This window comes from Salminus brasiliensis, chromosome 23 (genome assembly GCF_030463535.1).
Source record: "Salminus brasiliensis chromosome 23, fSalBra1.hap2, whole genome shotgun sequence".
In the NCBI taxonomy this organism is placed as follows: Eukaryota; Metazoa; Chordata; class Actinopteri; order Characiformes; family Bryconidae; genus Salminus; species Salminus brasiliensis.
The window spans coordinates 30,172,872-30,190,269 of NC_132900.1; the positions used below are offsets into that span (position 1 = coordinate 30,172,872).

General features: G+C 43.2%; 2 protein-coding genes across 3 annotated transcripts; one reads left to right on the forward strand and one right to left on the reverse strand.

The window, feature by feature from the left end:
* The first annotated feature begins 4,642 nt into the window (after positions 1 to 4,642).
* On the forward strand, positions 4,643 to 11,363 carry LOC140546060 (G-protein coupled receptor 87-like). 2 transcript variants are annotated; one of them, XM_072669185.1, is made up of 2 exons: positions 4,643 to 4,717; positions 9,907 to 11,363. In XM_072669185.1, exon 2 carries the CDS (start codon positions 9,909 to 9,911, stop codon positions 10,935 to 10,937), a length of 1,029 nt encoding a protein of 342 aa, XP_072525286.1. In that variant the 5' UTR covers positions 4,643 to 4,717; positions 9,907 to 9,908; the 3' UTR covers positions 10,938 to 11,363. The 2 variants fall into 2 exon arrangements, with proteins under 2 accessions (XP_072525286.1, XP_072525285.1); XM_072669184.1 differs by lacking the exon at positions 4,643 to 4,717 and adding an exon at positions 5,971 to 6,096.
* A 773-nt stretch (positions 11,364 to 12,136) lies between these two features.
* Positions 12,137 to 17,117, reverse strand: neu4 (sialidase 4). Its single transcript, XM_072669183.1, has 4 exons — positions 17,095 to 17,117; positions 14,447 to 14,678; positions 13,695 to 13,950; positions 12,137 to 13,552 (listed from the first exon to the last, which is right to left on the reverse strand). Exons 2-4 carry the CDS (start codon positions 14,648 to 14,650, stop codon positions 12,693 to 12,695), a joined length of 1,320 nt encoding a protein of 439 aa, XP_072525284.1. The 5' UTR covers positions 14,651 to 14,678; positions 17,095 to 17,117; the 3' UTR covers positions 12,137 to 12,692.
* Between the last annotated feature and the right edge of the window lie 281 nt (positions 17,118 to 17,398).

The following is a 17,398-nucleotide window of genomic DNA, read 5'->3' on the forward strand; positions in this document are numbered from 1 at the left end:
GCTCCACCACTTCCACAGCTTTCCATCACGAACGGGAGCTGAACACACATCAGAAAGGAACGCACTGGCTTATTCTTTGACCTGTAGGCCAAACACGAGGAAGCCAGACAAGCTAACCGGCTGCAGTCTCTTCAGCATGCTAACAGTGAGAGGACAGCAGCACTATCTGAAAGAATGGAATATCTGGAATAAGTACAAAGTGGTCAGGTGGTCAGACTCTGATTTGGCACAGGAGGTCTTCTGAGGACTCCTTGTTTGACCTATAGACCCCACGGGCCACATCCTCAAATGCCCTTCGTGCTAACACAGCCCTGCCTACGTCAGGGATTCTAGATCAGGATCCTCCACCTGATTTCACTGCCGTTGTCGTTGACTTCTCTGCGATAAACTGTCATAAATGGCCCTAAATAAAATAGGGCCTACAATTGAGCCTTGAGGAACCCCAGAGGTGCTCAGAGAAGGTTTGATTAGTTGGGTAGGAGCTGTTGTAAAGGTCGTACTGTGTTTTGTTTTTCTGCATTTTCCTACTTGCATAAAACTTTAACATAAAATGTTTATAGAATAATAATTCTATAAATAGTTATTAGTATATTTATTCAATTATGAACGGCACATCGTGTTAACACAGCCCTACCTACGTCAGGGATTCTATATCAGGATCCTCCACCTGATTTCACTGCCGTTGTCGTTGACTTCTCTGCTATTTTTTATTTTATTTTAATAATACAGGCATGCACCTGGGCAGGTACTACCCTACAAATGTATGCAACATGCCCCAGAGGAAGAATTGACAAGTTCCAACTGTTGCAACAGAGAAATGTGATGCTTAGTGTGATGTAACTCAGGCAGGGTTTCGTCAACAAAAGGATTGCAAAAGCCTCTGAGTGGGCGACTTGCTGGCATGCATGTAAACTTTCCATTCATATAGAAATGTGGGGCAGTGTGGCTTTGTCTTGTTTGTGGTGACGAATACACATGACAGGAAAACACCGAACGCTTCAGATCAGGACTAAAATAGCCTGTTATGTATTTCCCGACTTTCCATAACCCGCTGCTGCACAGGCAAATTTGTTGAAAGAGGTTGAGTCATAATAAAACAGCCCCATTATTAATTATTTTTTTATGATGAGAAAATGTCATAATTACCTCCACTTACCTAACTTCATCTGACTTGTTGCTAGGGTCATATTTCAGGGACTTTTTTTTTCTGACCAAAGTGCACTATATGTCCAAATGTTTGTGGACACCCCTTCTAATGCAAGTGCACACCGACACACACACAGCTTATCTAGTACATTGCCATTGGTGAGGGTAAGGGTAACGTGCCATAGTCTTGTGTATTAATGGACATAATCTGCTATGGAGACTCCTGGCAGCATATGCTACAGTATCCACCATGGCTTGGCTATGTCAGTGTTCTGTAGCTGGGTTATTATAGGCCTCTAGGCCCTTGTCAAAAAAAATGGCCTCCATGTATGCCCTCTGTCTTAGTAATGGGCCAGCAGTGGATCCTGTCAGTTGTTCTTCGCATGCCAGCCAGTATCTCGCCACCAAAATGTTGACGCCTGCAGGAAAGTGAATGCTCACGTCTGCACAGTCATGCTGTTTTCATTTCCCTTCTCCTAATCTTGCCCTAGCTTGTGTTTTTTCCATGCCTGACTCCGGACTTTTTTTGTGTGCGTGTTGTAGTTTTGGTAGTTCTATGGATGTAAATGTGCGAGCAGACTGCTGGGAACTGCTTAACCTGTCAGGAACCGATGCTCCAAAAGCAGAAGATATCTGCAGATGAAGGGTTTCGCTTGTTGCTTGTTGGTTTTCGACCAAGTTTACATTCTCCATACGAATAAATACATTACATGAGTTGCTGGAATTTTTTTTTCAGTCAGAAGGACACTCTGTACACATGCCTTTCTGGACAAGCTGGGAGATGCATGTGGACTGAGGCGGTAGAGTCATATTTCAGTGACTTTATTTATTCTGACCAAAGTACACCATGTGTCCAAATGTTTGTGGACACCCCTTCTAATGAATACATTCTGCTACTTTAAGTTGCACACACACACACACACACAGCTTGTCTAGTCCCTGTAAAGAAGCACTGCCAATAGAATAGGACTCTCTGGAGATGACCATAAACCTATTGGCATCATGTTAATTCCAGGCGTGGGCTAATAGAGAGGTATAAAGCCCCCCCAGCACTGAGCTGTGGAGCAGTGGAAGAACTGTGTTCTCTGATATGATGGTGATGGAGCTCCATCCAGTACTTACATTGGGAAAAGTTGGGGAGTTGGGGATGATGAGGTGAGGTGGTGATCATCATCATCCAACATCCAGGGCTCACTAACAATGCTCCTGTCTGCTGAATGCAGTCAAATCCTCACAGCAATGTGCAGTGCCTCTTCAAAATCTAGTAGAAAGCCTTCTTCCCTGGACAGTAGAGAAAGTTACTCCAACAAAAGCAGGAATTTAATACCCTTGCTTTTGGGAAACAGTGAAACAATAAATGAGCAGGCGTCCCAATACTTTTGTCATTTCGTCTATCCACACAATTTGGCGAAATATGGTGTGTGAGATGATAGCAGTTAGTTGTGTGTGTTATTTCTAGGTATGACTACAATATGAGAGTCTACTCCTGCCCTGACCTGCCTCAGATGTGAACAACCTTTTTGTTTTTTTTATGATCCTGTGATGTCAGAGACGGATTCAATGGAAGTGGCATTTAATTCCCAGCGTTCTGTAAGTGGCCGAGGTGGTGAAGCGTACATTCCCCTCAGCCAGCAACACCACCAACACAAGACCCTGCTTGACATGTTTCACCACCACACTGATGCCAAATGTGTGTAGGTGTTTGTGACGTAGAAAGAGGGTTTTGTGGTTTGTCTGCCAGACTGAAACTTATCGCCATTATCACATAACTTCTGAACCTGCATGTATTTCCACTCCTGGTTCCCCTCATTCCCAGATACCTGGAACTGCTGGTGGAGACCTGTTTGACTTACAGATCATTTGTTTTTGGGGGGGCAATTTATTGGAAACACCGCCCTTGTAGCTCCACCTTGCTTGTAACTTCCATCAGCGGTCAGTTTCAGACCCCAGAGCCACCTCTGGTGGTGCTATTAATATATCAGTGATACTGATAGGCTGATGTATTGAAACACTGTGTGCTTGCACACACACACACACACACACACACACAGTACTATGCGCTGCCATATCAGTGTAATTGCAGGGCCGCCTTTGGGCCTTCCAAAAATAAAGTCTTTGGGCAAATCCCAGCGCAAAGCTCAAGACAAGCCAAGGTAATGCTTGTAAGGCAGCTTTATGCAAGAATTGGCATTTCTTGCAGCTGAGCTCCCCCTACAGTCAGGAGGTGGAATTCACGCTTTGAGACACCCCTAAAGGACACTCTGTACACATGCATTTCTGGACAATCTGAGAGATATACAACCGTCACTGATAGGTAAAGAAGCATGGGGACTGAGGTAGATCTTAGGCAGTATAGAGGACTCATTCCTATATGTCCAAATGTTTGTGGACACCTTTTCTAAGGAACGCATTCAGCTACTCTAAGTTGCACTGATTGTTGACACAGATGTACAAATGCACACACACACACACACACACACACACACACACACACACAGCTTGTCTAGTCGTTGTAGAGAATACTAACAATAGAATAGGACTCTCTGGAGCAGATTAACCGAATGAATCTATGCTGCTTAATGCCAGATGTGGGCCAGAGGGGTATAAAGCCCCCCAGCATTGAGCTGTGGAGCTGTGGAAGTACTGTGTTCTCTGTAATGATGGTGGAGGAGTGCCATCCAGTACTTTTGGGATAAGTTGGGGCATTGGGGATGATGAGGTGGGGTGGTGATCAACATCCAACATCCTGACTTCGCTAATTCATTCTTGTCACTGAATGCAATCAAATCCTCACAGCAATGCTCTTTCAAAATCTAGTAGAAAGTCTTCTTCTCTGGACAGTAGAGTCAGTTACTCCAACAAAAGCAGGATCAACTCTTTTTAATAGCATTGATTTCAGAAGAAGCAATGAACGAGCAGGCGTCCAGATACTTTTGTCATATTACACTTGCTGTCATAACGCGAAGCTGGCCGTTGTTCACTACATTATATCCTAATTTCATGATGTACGGACCAATAGAAATGCTCCAGAAATTCCACGGCCTACTCTTCATCATAACGGTGCATTGATGAGGCTCCTTTTGGGTGGACGGGACGGCCTTCTATTGCGATGCTGGGGCTAGCCAAATGCTCCAAGCACATTCAGCCATCCAATAGCATTAGTTAGCAGCCTAGGTAATTGGTAGGACTAGGAAATGATTACATTCCTAAAAAAAGTGGAAGAAGGAAGTCCAAGTACAAAGCAAGGGTTTCCAATAAAGTGGCCAGTGGATGTATATTTCCTGTATGTGTGTTGCTGAATGTGTTCTGCGTATGTACTCTGCTTTTGAGACTGGCAAAGAACCATAATATGAAAATAAGCGAGATGTTAACCACCACACCCTGATTGGAATTTGAACAGATCCTGTTGGCTGTGTGTTTAGGAGCTCATAGTCTGATAAGAAAGTTGACAAATGTGGCACGCCTCCAAACACTGTCACGTTCACAGATTGCAGTCCAGACCTTTTCTGACTTTACTGCTATTTACGTCTCTGTGGTCTGAGAGCTGAACCTAGAAGAGCTCCAAAATAAGGTGAGTGAATCACGTGATGCTTCTAATACAGAGAGCTGAGCTTCTTGACAGGCCAGGGTATGTGTATGGCGTGTTGGTCGTCTATGAGGGTATATGGCTTGTTGGTCGTCTGTGAGGGTATATGACTTGTTGGTCGTCTGTGAGGGTATATGACATGTTGGTCATCTGTGAGGGTATATGACTTGTTGGTCATCTGTGAGGGTATATGACATATACACGTCATATACCTGTGTTGGTCGTCTATGAGGGTATATGGCGTGTTGGTCATCTATGAAGGTATATGGCGTGTTGGTCGTCTGTAAGGGTGTATGACTTGTTGGTCGTCTGTGAGGGTATATGACTTGTTGGTCATCTGTGAGGGTATATGACATACACGTCATATACCTGTGTTGGTCGTCTGTGAGTGTATATATTGTGTTGGTCGTCTATGAGGGTATATGGCGTGTTGGTCGTCTATGAAGGTATATGGCGTGTTGGTCGTCTGTAAGGGTGTATGACTTGGTCATCTGTGAGGGTATATGACATATACACGTCATATACCTGTGTTGGTCGTCTATGAGGGTATATAATGTGTTGGTCATCTATGAGGGTATATGACATGACATGGTTGAGAAGTATAAACACACACCATTCTGACTCCCTATTGGTTTATGAGCCATCCATCACACCTGCACACGTCCCGTCACTCTCCAGCGCTGATATTACTGAAATGCTTCATTTTCAATGGGCAGATCTGCAGCTGAAACAGGAGCCTAGTGCAGCCCAACATTTTTAACATCAACATTTTAATAGATCATTCTCCTCATTATGGCTTTTAGAGAAATGGGTTTTTGGGGAGGGGGGGGGTAGTGCACTATAGACCCCTGTGGCGCGGCCTAAGCTTTCAGTCTTTGTTTTCCTTCCATTACTTTTACTTTTCTGCTTGAAGTCGTTCTGAAACCAGTACTTTTACACTTTTACTGGAGTAAAAAGCTTCAGTTGATACTTCAGCTTCTATAGAAGTGTTATAAACCCTCGTATCTCCACTTCTACTGAATGAATGTCAATACTTTAAGGACGAACGTGAAGCTGGTAAATGCTTAAATCTTATGATTCCACGAGTACCGCCTAATGGGCCGTCCGAGGCTGTAAGCAGATCCGTTTGGCTCGACAGTGGGCCTGTCTTCCACTACAAAACATTTACTAGGAAATCCAGGACCTGTCTGCACAAGCTCGCACACTCACACACACACACACACGCTCAGCTGCGGCCAATATAAAATTCGTCATAAGCTTCACAAACTTCTTTGGAAAAGCAAGCAGCTCAGGTTTCCACTCACACTCGTACTTCCACCCAGACCACAGAACACGCATGCCAGCAGTTCTACACAGAGATCCAGGTGAGCCAGCTTCAGTCTCTCTAATGCTGTTATTATAGACTGCTGTCATCAAGATCAGGACATTGTTTCCTTGTAACCTGGTGTGCATTTTTAATTTCTCTTAGGACCTGACAAGTAGAAAACCTAAACTTAGTCTTCGGAAGCCGTTTTTGCACAAAACAATGTTCTCATATGAGGTCAAAGGGTCAAAGTCATGGTGCAGAGAAGCAGAAATGGAATGTCCCCATATGAGGACGCTGGGTCTCAAGAGGTTTAATAACCGTGTCTGTATTTAGCAGCTCGTTGAGGGTGAGGAGTGTTTAGCAGCCCAGTCTTGAATCTAATGCTCTTCTTCTTCACCGACACCGATTTTGCCTTTAAATTCCGTAATTAATCGACAAAAGGAGAGAAACACATCTTCGCTGTTTCACGGTTCTAGGTTTCTAGGCGTATTTTGGGAAGAACCGCCAGGCCAGTCGAGTACAGTCTAGTTAAAAGGCAAATAGCGATGTTAGGGACTTTTTGACAGCGGTTATAGAAGCTGTAGGTCGAGCTCGCTCGTAGAAAAGCGAGCATGCTGAGACAGGCTGTCGTTTGGTTGCAGCCTGAGAGATTCTGTCAAAAGCAATCTTTTACTCATGACAGCGTAACCACACGCGGTACACTGTGTATCGAGCTATGCTCTCTTCACAGTTCTGTAGGAAATCTAGTTTAGCGGCAGGTTTCAACCTAAACAGATTTTATTCTTCATTCTTTGTCAGTTTTTATTTAGATTTTATTTTAGATTTTACTTTATTTAAGTCATTTTGGAGCATTTCTATTGGTCCGTTCCTCATGAACTTCTACCGCAAGGTAAAAAGAGCAACTGCCAAAAAAAACCCTGAAACATAATAATATAAAATAATAATTTAATATAGAAAATATTGAATATAATAAATAATATAAACTAATATAATAATACTTTTATTTTCTGCTTTGCTAGTGAATCTCAAAAAAAGAACAGCACATTCCTTGAGGGTACAAACAAATTTCTAGATATTTTCTTTTTTCATTATATATATATATATATATATATATATATATATATATATATATATATATATATATATATTTGTACTACTTACATCATTACCTCATTATTAAATGAATGACTAGTAATTTACATCCTCCCTCTGTACAATAACCACAGTTGATAAAAGAAATGTAATTAACCAATTAATCTTTGTTTACTAGTAATAAAGGTCCCTTGATCCTTCCACGAGGGATGGATGGCTGATGGCAGACAAAACAAAAAAAATTAGCAATCGTGAAACTTTCAGAATTTTATATCAACATTTCATTGTTGTAATTTCAGCTGAAATCCAGAATCTTCAATTGAATATTTCATTTGGACAGTTTACCTTTTTGAATGATATTATGAACGGCCAAGTTTTTTTTATGATATTCTAATTTTATGAGATGCACTAGTATACACTGAAAAATGTACCATGAATATATGTGTTCTTATATACGTGTAAATATTTTAAATATTTTGAAATTGTCTCAATTTTTGGCATTTTTAAAAATTCTTTGACTTAACATGAATCTGATCCAGTTGTTCTTTACATAGTAAATGTTCCTAAATGATGTTTAACTCAACTTAGTTTAGACAAAAATGTAAAATTCTAACTCCTAACACTGTCTTTACTTCTGAATATCTTCTGTTTGCAGGTAAAATGACTTGTAAATATACATATAAATATACAATATAAAATGGCTCAAAGTTATAAGTTCTTCCAACAAACTGAAGCAGAGAAGAAGGCAGATATCTTAGACACGGAGTCTAGACTTTAGAAAAGTCTCCTGCTAAGACCATGATATCTGCAGTGTGACTGACTGTATAACAAAAGCGTGTTTACATAGAAATGCTGGAGTGCTTCCACTGTACTGCACATGATCCTTACAGTGACCTTCACTGAACGCTGTTCCTGCGAACAGAGGCATATCCCGAGCTACAAAACACGTCTGTTTGAGAAATGCTGAAATTCTGTAAACATAACCATCTGGAATCCAGTCTGGATCTTTGAACACATTCCCTAAAATGGCTCAAATCTGAATTCATGTAAACAAGCAAGCCTGCAAAACAGCAGCGATGAGACATTCAGGACCAGGCCGATTTCAAAATGAGGCAAGAAAAAAAAGGAGTAACTAACAAAACATTACAATAATAAACAGAAACTCTGAGATATCCAACATAAAATGCCACCAAAACACAAAAATGCACAAGCATTTTGACCAGAAGACCCAGCGTACGGCTCAAATGTAGCAATACAGCAAACATCTAACATCAAGATGCTTTCCTGAAACTGATGAGAACCAGTAGCACCGCATTTTACATCACAGGCTCAGTGACCTTTATTACCTACAAAGAAAACAACCGACGTGGTTCAGCTGTTCTCATAAGTCTCATACATTCTCCTAATAATAAAGATGCTTCAGATGTAGGGTGGCTATTGTTTGGTTTTCAAAAAAGAGCAATCAGGGACACGCGGGCGTCCGGTGTGGTTAGGATGTTGTGGCTGGAGGGCTTCAAGCAGGCCTTTGCTGTAGGACCATTGCAGTGTGTGTGTGTGTGTGAATTAGGGCAGGTAGGAGTTATGCAAGATGCAAGTACATGTAGACCAATAGTGGTGATGAGAAGGTGGGACTTAAGCAGTTTGACCAATGGTTGATGTAGATGTAGGTACATGTGGACCAATAGTGGTGATGAGAAGGTGGGACTTAAGCAGTTTGACCAATGGTTGATGTAGATGTAGGTACATGTGGACCAATAGTGGTGATGAGAAGGTGGGACTTAAGCAGTTTGACCAATGGTTGATGTAGATGTAGGTACATGTGGACCAATAGTGGTAATGAGAAGGCGGGACTTAAGCAGTTTGACCAATGGTTGATGTAGATACAGGTACATGTAGACCAATAGTGGTGATGAGAAGGTGGGACTCAAGCAGTTTGACCAATGGTTGATGTAGATGTAGGTACATGAAGACCAATAGTGATGGTAAGAAGGCGAGACTCAAGCAGTTTGACCAATGGTTGGCGGCTGTAGAAGCAAACGCTGACATGAAATCAAAGAAAATCCTGGACTTCTCTACAATGACTAGACAAGCTGTGTATGCTGTGCATTTTCACATCTGTGTCAGCAATGGGTGATTACTTAAAGTAGATGAATGCATTCATTAGAAGAGGTGTCTACAAACATTTGGACATATGGTGTATGTTAGTAGAATTGGTGACAGTTTATGCTACAGGATAATTCACAGTCATGATGATAAACTTTTTCTAGCAGCTGATGGTAACACTGACACTGTATGTGATAGTATTGGACATCTGTAGTGTGAGTGATACCACATAGGATAGGAGATTTCTACACGCTGTGTGATAATGCTAGCCTTGCTAAATTACTTACAGTTGACTAGGGCAGCTCTATCAGGGCTGAAATTTCATCAACTGACTCGTTTCAAAGGTGGCATCTTAAAGAACTACAGAATGACTCACTCTACTGCCAGTGTTTGTCTATGGAGCTTACATGGCTATGAACAAGCTATAACTCAATAATTAGGAGGGGTGCACACATACTTTTGGCCACTTAGTGTATTGCTAATTGTGTTTACATCATTTACAAATCCATTGGTATTTGTGGGCTACCGCCTCCCGACATAGGTCCAGCCACCCCACCCTAAGCTACCTTGTCAGATCAAATTTGTACCAGTACAGAAATGTGTCAAACCAGTTGTACCACAGCTCATGCACTGGTTTCAACCTTAAGTAATTGTATGAACTTTTGTTTTCCAGTCATGGCTCCTAACTGCTCGAACGTGTCGTCTCCTCCCGTGCCCTCCTTGGTCTTCGCCTCGCTTTACTCATTGGTCTTCGTGGCTGGCCTGCTACTGAACTCCATGGCGGCATGGGTGTTCTTCCAGATCTGTTCCAAGAGAAGGACCTTTGTGCTGTACCTGAGGAACATGGTGGCAGCTGACCTGCTTATGACCCTCACCCTGCCGGTCACCATCCTCAGCGAGGCCGGTGTGGGACCGTGGTGGCTTCCGGTGTTGTCTTGCCGCTACACAGCCGTGCTCTTCTACTGCTGCATGTACACCAACGTCCTCTTCCTGGGCCTGGTGGCCCTGGATCGCTACCTGAAGATCGTGCGGCCATTCGGGGGCAGGTGCGGGGATTGCCTCTACAGCTACTCCTTCACTTTAGCCATGGCCGCTATGGTGTGGCTGGCCATGCTAACCCTGTCGCTCCCCAACACCATACTGACCAACAAAGTAGCAACGGTGGAGACAGCACATTCCTGTAAATGTCTGAAAGGTGACCTGGGGATAAGGTGGCATGGAGCGGTGGTCTACATCAACATTGGGATTTTCTTCACAGTGTTGATCATCCTCGTAACGTGCTACATGTCAATCTTCAGGCACATTCGGCGCTCCTCGGCCCAGTTTGTGAAAGGGGGACCAGGAGGCCAGAGGGATGCCAAGTCTGGACACAATATTCTGGTGCTTCTGGTGGTGTTTTTCGTGTGCTTTGTGCCTTATCACCTGTGGAGGATCCCCTTTACTCGCAGCCAAACTCAAAGTTCCTTCTCCCCGGAAGTGGAGAGCATACTGTTGAATGGGAAGAAGGCTACGCTCTTTCTGTCCTCCTGCAATGTGTGCTTGGACCCCATTATTTACTTCCTTATGTGCAAGTCTTTTAGAGGCAAGCTAGCTAAAACTCTAGGGCTTAAATCACTCATACAGAAATCCATCTACTCTCCCATGTCTGAGAGGAAACAGATTGTGTTGCGTTTCAAGGAGAACTCATCGTCGTCATCATCATAGCAGAAAAGCTCATCCTCCTGCATGAGGACAGTCTCCGTACATGAGAGAATATTTGTGTGGACAGAAATTTGATGTTTTAGGATGACCTGGCAGCTGTGTAATATATGTAAATACTTTATTTATGCTATGAACCTTATATCATTTATATCACTGTTGTTTTTTATGACAATTTTAATTGGGACTCCTGCTCATTCATTGTTTCTCCCGCAATCGGGGGTATTAAAAAAGATTTGATGTCTCTACTGTTAAGAAAAGGCGTTCAGCCATAAGAGCATTAGTTAGATCAAGGTGTTGATCTCATCCCAAAAGTACTGGATGGCGCACCATCCATCATTCCAGAGAACACAGTTCTTCCACTGCTCCACAGCTCAGTGCTGGGGGGCTTTATACCCCTCTACTAGCCCACACCTGGCATTAGCCATGGTTCCAACAGGTTTATTATGTTTATCTGCTCTGGAGGGTCCTATTCTATTGGCAGCACTTCTCTACAGGGCCTAGACAAGCAGTTCGCTAACATGGGAAATGTGTTTTATGTGTGAAATGTGTGAGTCTCAATTGTGTACTAATTAGTAATACTAACTAGTTCTTGAGAATACAGTATGTAATATAGATAAAAGAGGCAAAAGCTTTTATTTTGACACATGTATACTTAGAACCGGTTGTTGTTTGAGCATGGTTTTGATTGACACCATTATCCCACAATGCAATGCAATGGGAAAGGAAACGAGAGGAGCTACTCACATTTACATGCTACATAACATAGCATCACTTCCTGTTAGTACAATACATTAAAATTGTGTGTACCAACCTTCGGAACCCTATTAAGATATTGTTTATAGTATACAGTCCATAGTATTTACCCATTAGTATTAGTGTGTAGTTCACAATTGGGACGCAGCCTTTGTTTGTTATGAAAGACGTGCACAAGTGTGTCGCCTATTTAGTAAATGTGCACTTAGATATTTGACTTTTTGTTAAATGTAGGCTCTATACTGTGTGAAAAGTGATGATTTATAACACTGAGAGATAAACTGTTGATTTCCTTATTTGCTTATTTTGGTATTTTCATAATACAGCAGAGAGAATTTGAACTAAAGGTACTTACTTAACATAGACTCCTTTTCTGGAGTATTATTGGGTATTTCAGAGCTAAAATGGACAAATCAGAGACTTCAGGCTTATTATGTGTTCAGGCTTGTGTATTTAAAAGCAGGCACATGATCAACGAGTAAAGCTGCATTCTCAGCGACATTTCTGTGGTAATGGTGTGACTTGGTCTGTACCATTTTATACCATGTGCATTTGAGGAACAGTGGTGGCTGAGCATTTAGAGCTCCAGGCTATTGATGACAGGGTCTTGGGTTTGACATCTGGGCTCTTAAGCTGTCGGGCCTTTGAGCAAGGCACTAGCGTGTATGTGTGTATGGTTAAAGACCAGAGGCCAAATTGTAATAATGGTGAATATGGTTCTCTGGTCTTGTCATTGGCTTATGTGATTGCAGTACGTCTCTAAAAATAATTAAATATGTATTTGATTACCCTCTACAGTGTCCCCCTTTGCTTTTGTGTTCATTATAATATCTCAAATAACAGTTAAATACGTATATTAAAAACTCATACACAGCATGTATGGGACTGAATATGCTCAGGCCTACTTTCACATGTTACAGTGCTGCAAGAGAGCTACTCTGTAAAAAGCTTACATCACTTTCCATAATTTTAGACGCCCATGATATTCCACGCTTTCACATAGTATTAACACACTCTGCAGAGCTCGCACATTCCTCTCCTCGTCTTCCTCCTCCTCATGTCTTTCGCCCCTGAGGCCACAACACCCCTAAGGTGTGGTCTGTTGCGAGGAATGTTATCAATGAGCTCAAACAAGGTGAAAATGCAGAAGGAGATCTCGTCATAAGCCGTCCTGGTGCCGTTCTCAAACAGGCACGCGAATGCAGTGAATGGCGGAGCCCCATCAGACTGGAGCTCCAGGTAGGCCAGGTCCGAGTAGGCGCTTGGGCCTTCGAAGATCACCCATGGCCCTCTCCAGCAGTCCGGGTCCCGGGGCTGGATGTTAAGGTACAGGCCCAGGTCATGCCGACCAGGACCGGTTGGGTGTCCATATACCACCCATGTGGGTGTCAGAAAGTTCTGGGATGGGCCAACAACCGACGATACACGGCGTAGAAGGTTGGGGGAGTTCTGGAGAAGGTTCAGGGGGGCCGGGAAGCCAACCACGCTGCCATGGCAGCCGTTCCTGGGCTCGGCGAGCTTCTGGACCAGCTGGCCTCTCTGGAACACAGCTCCATCGTCAAAGCTCAAGGCCTGAACACGGTGTCCTAGGGTACTGCGGGCATTACAGTACAGCACGTTGGTCCCGTCCTCCTCGTCCACGGACACCATCTGACACTCCACACACTCGGGCCCTGGCACCGCCTCACCGAAGCGCCACGCTCTCCCATGCGTGTCGCTGTGGAAACAGAAGGAGTGGGGAGTGGTCATGCACACCTTGCCGAAGCACTCCTTGCAGTCTATGTGGTAGGCGTAGGCTGGGATCAACAGGCGGCCAGACTTCAACTGGATCCCGTGGCCTGGGCCAAGGGCAAAGGTGGCCCACTCTGTTGGCAAGAAGAATCAGAAAGTCGATGATCTGATATTCAGTATAAGGGCTGCAAACACTAATCAATCAAACTGATTGGTCATTAAACCGGATACCCAGGAAAACTGGCTATCAGAACAGCCCCAGGAACTTCTTGATACCTTTGATGGTGTCTCCTATGACTTTCTTAGTGAGGTCCACAGCAGGACTCCAGGTCTTTCCGTAATCATTACTGGATACATAGCAGAGCCTGGTGACGTTCTTGCCCGTCACCAGCTGGTACGCCTCGGTGGTGTGACCCAGGACGGCGATGAAGAAGAGGAAGAGTGTTCCTGTGAAGGCATCATAGACGGGGCAAGGGTTCATCGAGCGATGGCCTTTCAGACAGGCGGTGCTCAGCACTTGCATGTCTTCCCACTAGACTCGAGATGGGAGGGAAGTGGGAACGGTGAAAAACTGCACACATACACTAAGGTAGGACATGCAATTTTGCAGCATTGCTGTGAGGATTTGATTGTATTCAGTAACAAGAGCTTTAGTGAGGTCAGAATGTTGGATGATGATCACCTCCCCACCTCATCCTCCCTACCCCATCCTCCCTACCTCATCCTCCCCAACACATCCCAAAAGTACTGGATGAAGCACCAACATTATTCCAGAGATTCCACAGCTCAGTTCTGGGGGGGCTTTATGCCCACACCTGGCATTAGGCAGCATGGTGCCAATAGGTTCATGTTTATTTATCTGCTCCAGAGAGTCCTAATCTATTGGCAGTACTTCTCTACATCTCTGACCGCAATGGGTGCAACTTAAAGTAGCTGAATGCATTCTTTAGAGGGGTGTCCACAAACATTTGGACATGTAGTCAAATATAATAGTATGTCAACTCTCTCAAATCAAGCAAGCAACTGACCTCCACATAGTTCCTGTAAAAGGTGCCCTTGCGCATGACGAGGAGATGGGCCTGGGAGTCTGCAGGGCTCAGCCTCTCCTCACAGAAGGCCAGAAAGCAGGAGGAACGCGGCAGGAAGATCAAAGCCGGGATGCGGTACGTCACTCCATTCGCTTCCTTCCGGAACAGCACGGAGCGGGCAGGGAAGTAGGACTGGGATCCCATGGTCCAGCGCTGGTCATCCGTGACAACACTGAAAAACATACGAGCCTGTTTAATGCTTTAGTGATCTGACCTGAGGCATTGGAAGTAGAGATACTACTGCCAATACCAACCTACTGCAGTAACAGCCTCTGCTCTTCTGTGAAGACTTTACACCATGGGCCCTATCTTACACCCTGCTACAGGCGCGTTGCGATGCTCGTGGCTATCTCACACCCCCCTGCCCCCCTTCCTCCTGCGTCGTTAAACAGTGACGCTGCTTACGAAGATATCTACACCGATGGGTGCGGTGGTCTCAAAATGAGGGGTGTTCAGGTCAATTTCTGCTACGTATCTTGGCAACGGAACACACAGGAGGAGCCCCACTGACTGAAAACAGCCTAGACAGACGTTCGTCAACAGTCAGACGTTCGTTGCTATCTTGGTAGTGAATTGTCAACACAGGCACATGCAGCCCAACGCTCGTAGCCCCACCCCCCCACATGCATTACGCCATTAAAATAGCAATTAGCCAGAGACAGACCGCACCTGGCTCTTAAAGGCCCAAAAAAACCACAGCCGTGATTCATTAAGAGACTCAGTACGTGACTTTTGTGAGTTTATGTCCAAATGTTTGTGGACAAACCTTCTAATGAATGCATTCAGCTACTTTACATTGCACCCATTGCTGACACAGATGTGCAAATGTACACTAAAAAAGCTAGTCTAGTTCTGTAGAGCAGCACTGCCAATAGAATAGGACTCTCTGGAGCAGATAAATAAACATCATGAACCCATTGGCTCCATGCTGCCAGGCGTGGGCTAGTAGAGGGGTGTATAGCCCCCCAGCATTAAGGAGCTGTGGAGCAATGAAACTACATGTGTTCTCTGGAATGATGGTGGTGGTGCTCCATCTAATACTTTTGTGATGAGTTAAGGAGTTAGGGTTGGATGAGATGGGGTACTGATCCTCCAACATCCCAACATGACCTCACTAACGCTCTTGTCGCTGAATGCAATCAGATCCTTACAGCAATTCTCCCCTCAATATCCAGCAGAAAGCCTTCTTCCCTGGACAGTAGAGGCAGTTACTCCAACTAAAGCACCCTTGATTTCAGAAGACGCACTGAATGAGCAGGTGTCCCAATACTTTTAGTATGTATATACATATCTCGATCCAAATCTCACACTGCCATCAATCTCCTCCATCAGTCTCCTCCATCAGTCTCCTCCATCAGTCTCCTCCATCAGTCTCCTCCATCGTCCATCTTAACTGTGAAAAGTGCTGCACTTGCAGAAGTTCTTTTGGAAAATTACGTTGCGTCTTTCCCTGAATGACCTGTCCTGTGCACACAGCCTGAGCGTGAGGACCAGTGTGTCATGGGTCTAGAACAGTCAGAGAGGGCATGACCCAGCAAAAAGAGAGCTGCTTTCAACACACAGTCAGCATTCTCTTTAAAAGCAGGAGGCTGGCAGTGAATGGCACAGAGAACTGACCAGTCAGTAGGATACCATGACGAGACTGCGGGATCCAAGGATGCAAGATAGACAGATATATATATATATATATATATATATATATATATATATATATATAGATAGATAGATAGATAGAGATAGATATATAGATATATAGATATAGATAGATATATATAATTAGATATGTAGATATATAGATATAGATAGATAGATAGATAGATATATAGATATATAGATGTAGATAGATAGATATATAGATATATAGAGATAGATAGATAGATAGATATATAGATATATAGATATATAGATGTAGATAGATAGATATATAGATATAGATAGATAGATATATAGATATATAGATAGATAGATAGATAGATATGTTATTGCACATAGTAAGATTATTGCGTGTTGTTTACAGTGGTACCAGGAATGGGAAATCAAAAGTACATTACTCAGTACCTACTATTAATAATTCAGTTAATTATAATAATAATTACAATAATTCAGTGCTTATTATAAATAATTTGTTAACTACTATAAAGTATTTAGGCACTATTATATACGTTTTATTAAGAAATCACCATAAATGATTTAGTACCTACCATACATGAACTGCAATTAATATTGAAAATATGTTATAGTATAAATTACTCAATTTCTACTATAAATGATTCTGGACATAATTAATTCAGTAGCTACAGTAACATTATTCAATACTCCTTGTTAAATATTCAGAAAATACTATCAATTATCTAGTACCTACTACTCAAAATGCAGAAATTACTATCAATTATTCATTAACTGCTCTAAATTATTCAATATCTACAAATTAGAAACTATAGTCAGTGAGCTTTATAAATATTCCGTAAATACTAATTAGAATATAGAACTTAACCGAATTTACTGGCAGCTAAAGATTACAAATGCTTTACAAATGCAGTATGTCGTACGGCGCGTTTCTCAGACAGAAGGAAAGGCAGAGTACTTACAGCACGGCGGTAAGATGCCACTCTTGACACACTCCCGGTCAGTTTGACAAATGTTTGAGGGTGAGAAACTGAGAGCGCAAGAAAATGTGTGAGTGTGATGTGTCAGGTTGGGGGTGGACGTGAAGCGGGTGGGGGGGGTTGCACATGCACAATAAAGGCATGGTCTGGATGACCTTGTCTATTAGGTAGTGGCCCATTCAGTGTCACGCTCGCATATTTGTGCAGTGACCCAGAAATGAGCTCGACTCATCAGAACTACTGCGTCCAGTGAATCAGCTATGAGCAGCCATTGTGTGTACACCAA

Bases quoted from the DNA above. Each gene is read 5' to 3' on its own strand.
- LOC140546060 (XM_072669184.1), top strand. From the start codon at position 6,069: ATGCCAGCAGTTCTACACAGAGATCCAG. The intron at 6,097-9,906 runs GTGAGCCAGCTT...TTTGTTTTCCAG, and splicing joins AGTTCTACACAGAGATCCAG to TCATGGCTCCTAACTGCTCG.
- neu4 (XM_072669183.1), bottom strand. From the start codon at position 14,650: ATGGGATCCCAGTCCTACTTCCCTGCCCGCTCCGTGCTGTTCCGGAAG. The intron at 13,951-14,446 runs GTCAGTTGCTTG...TCTCGAGTCTAG, and splicing joins TTTACAGGAACTATGTGGAG to TGGGAAGACATGCAAGTGCT. The intron at 13,553-13,694 runs GTATCAAGAAGT...TCTTGCCAACAG, and splicing joins CATAGGAGACACCATCAAAG to AGTGGGCCACCTTTGCCCTT.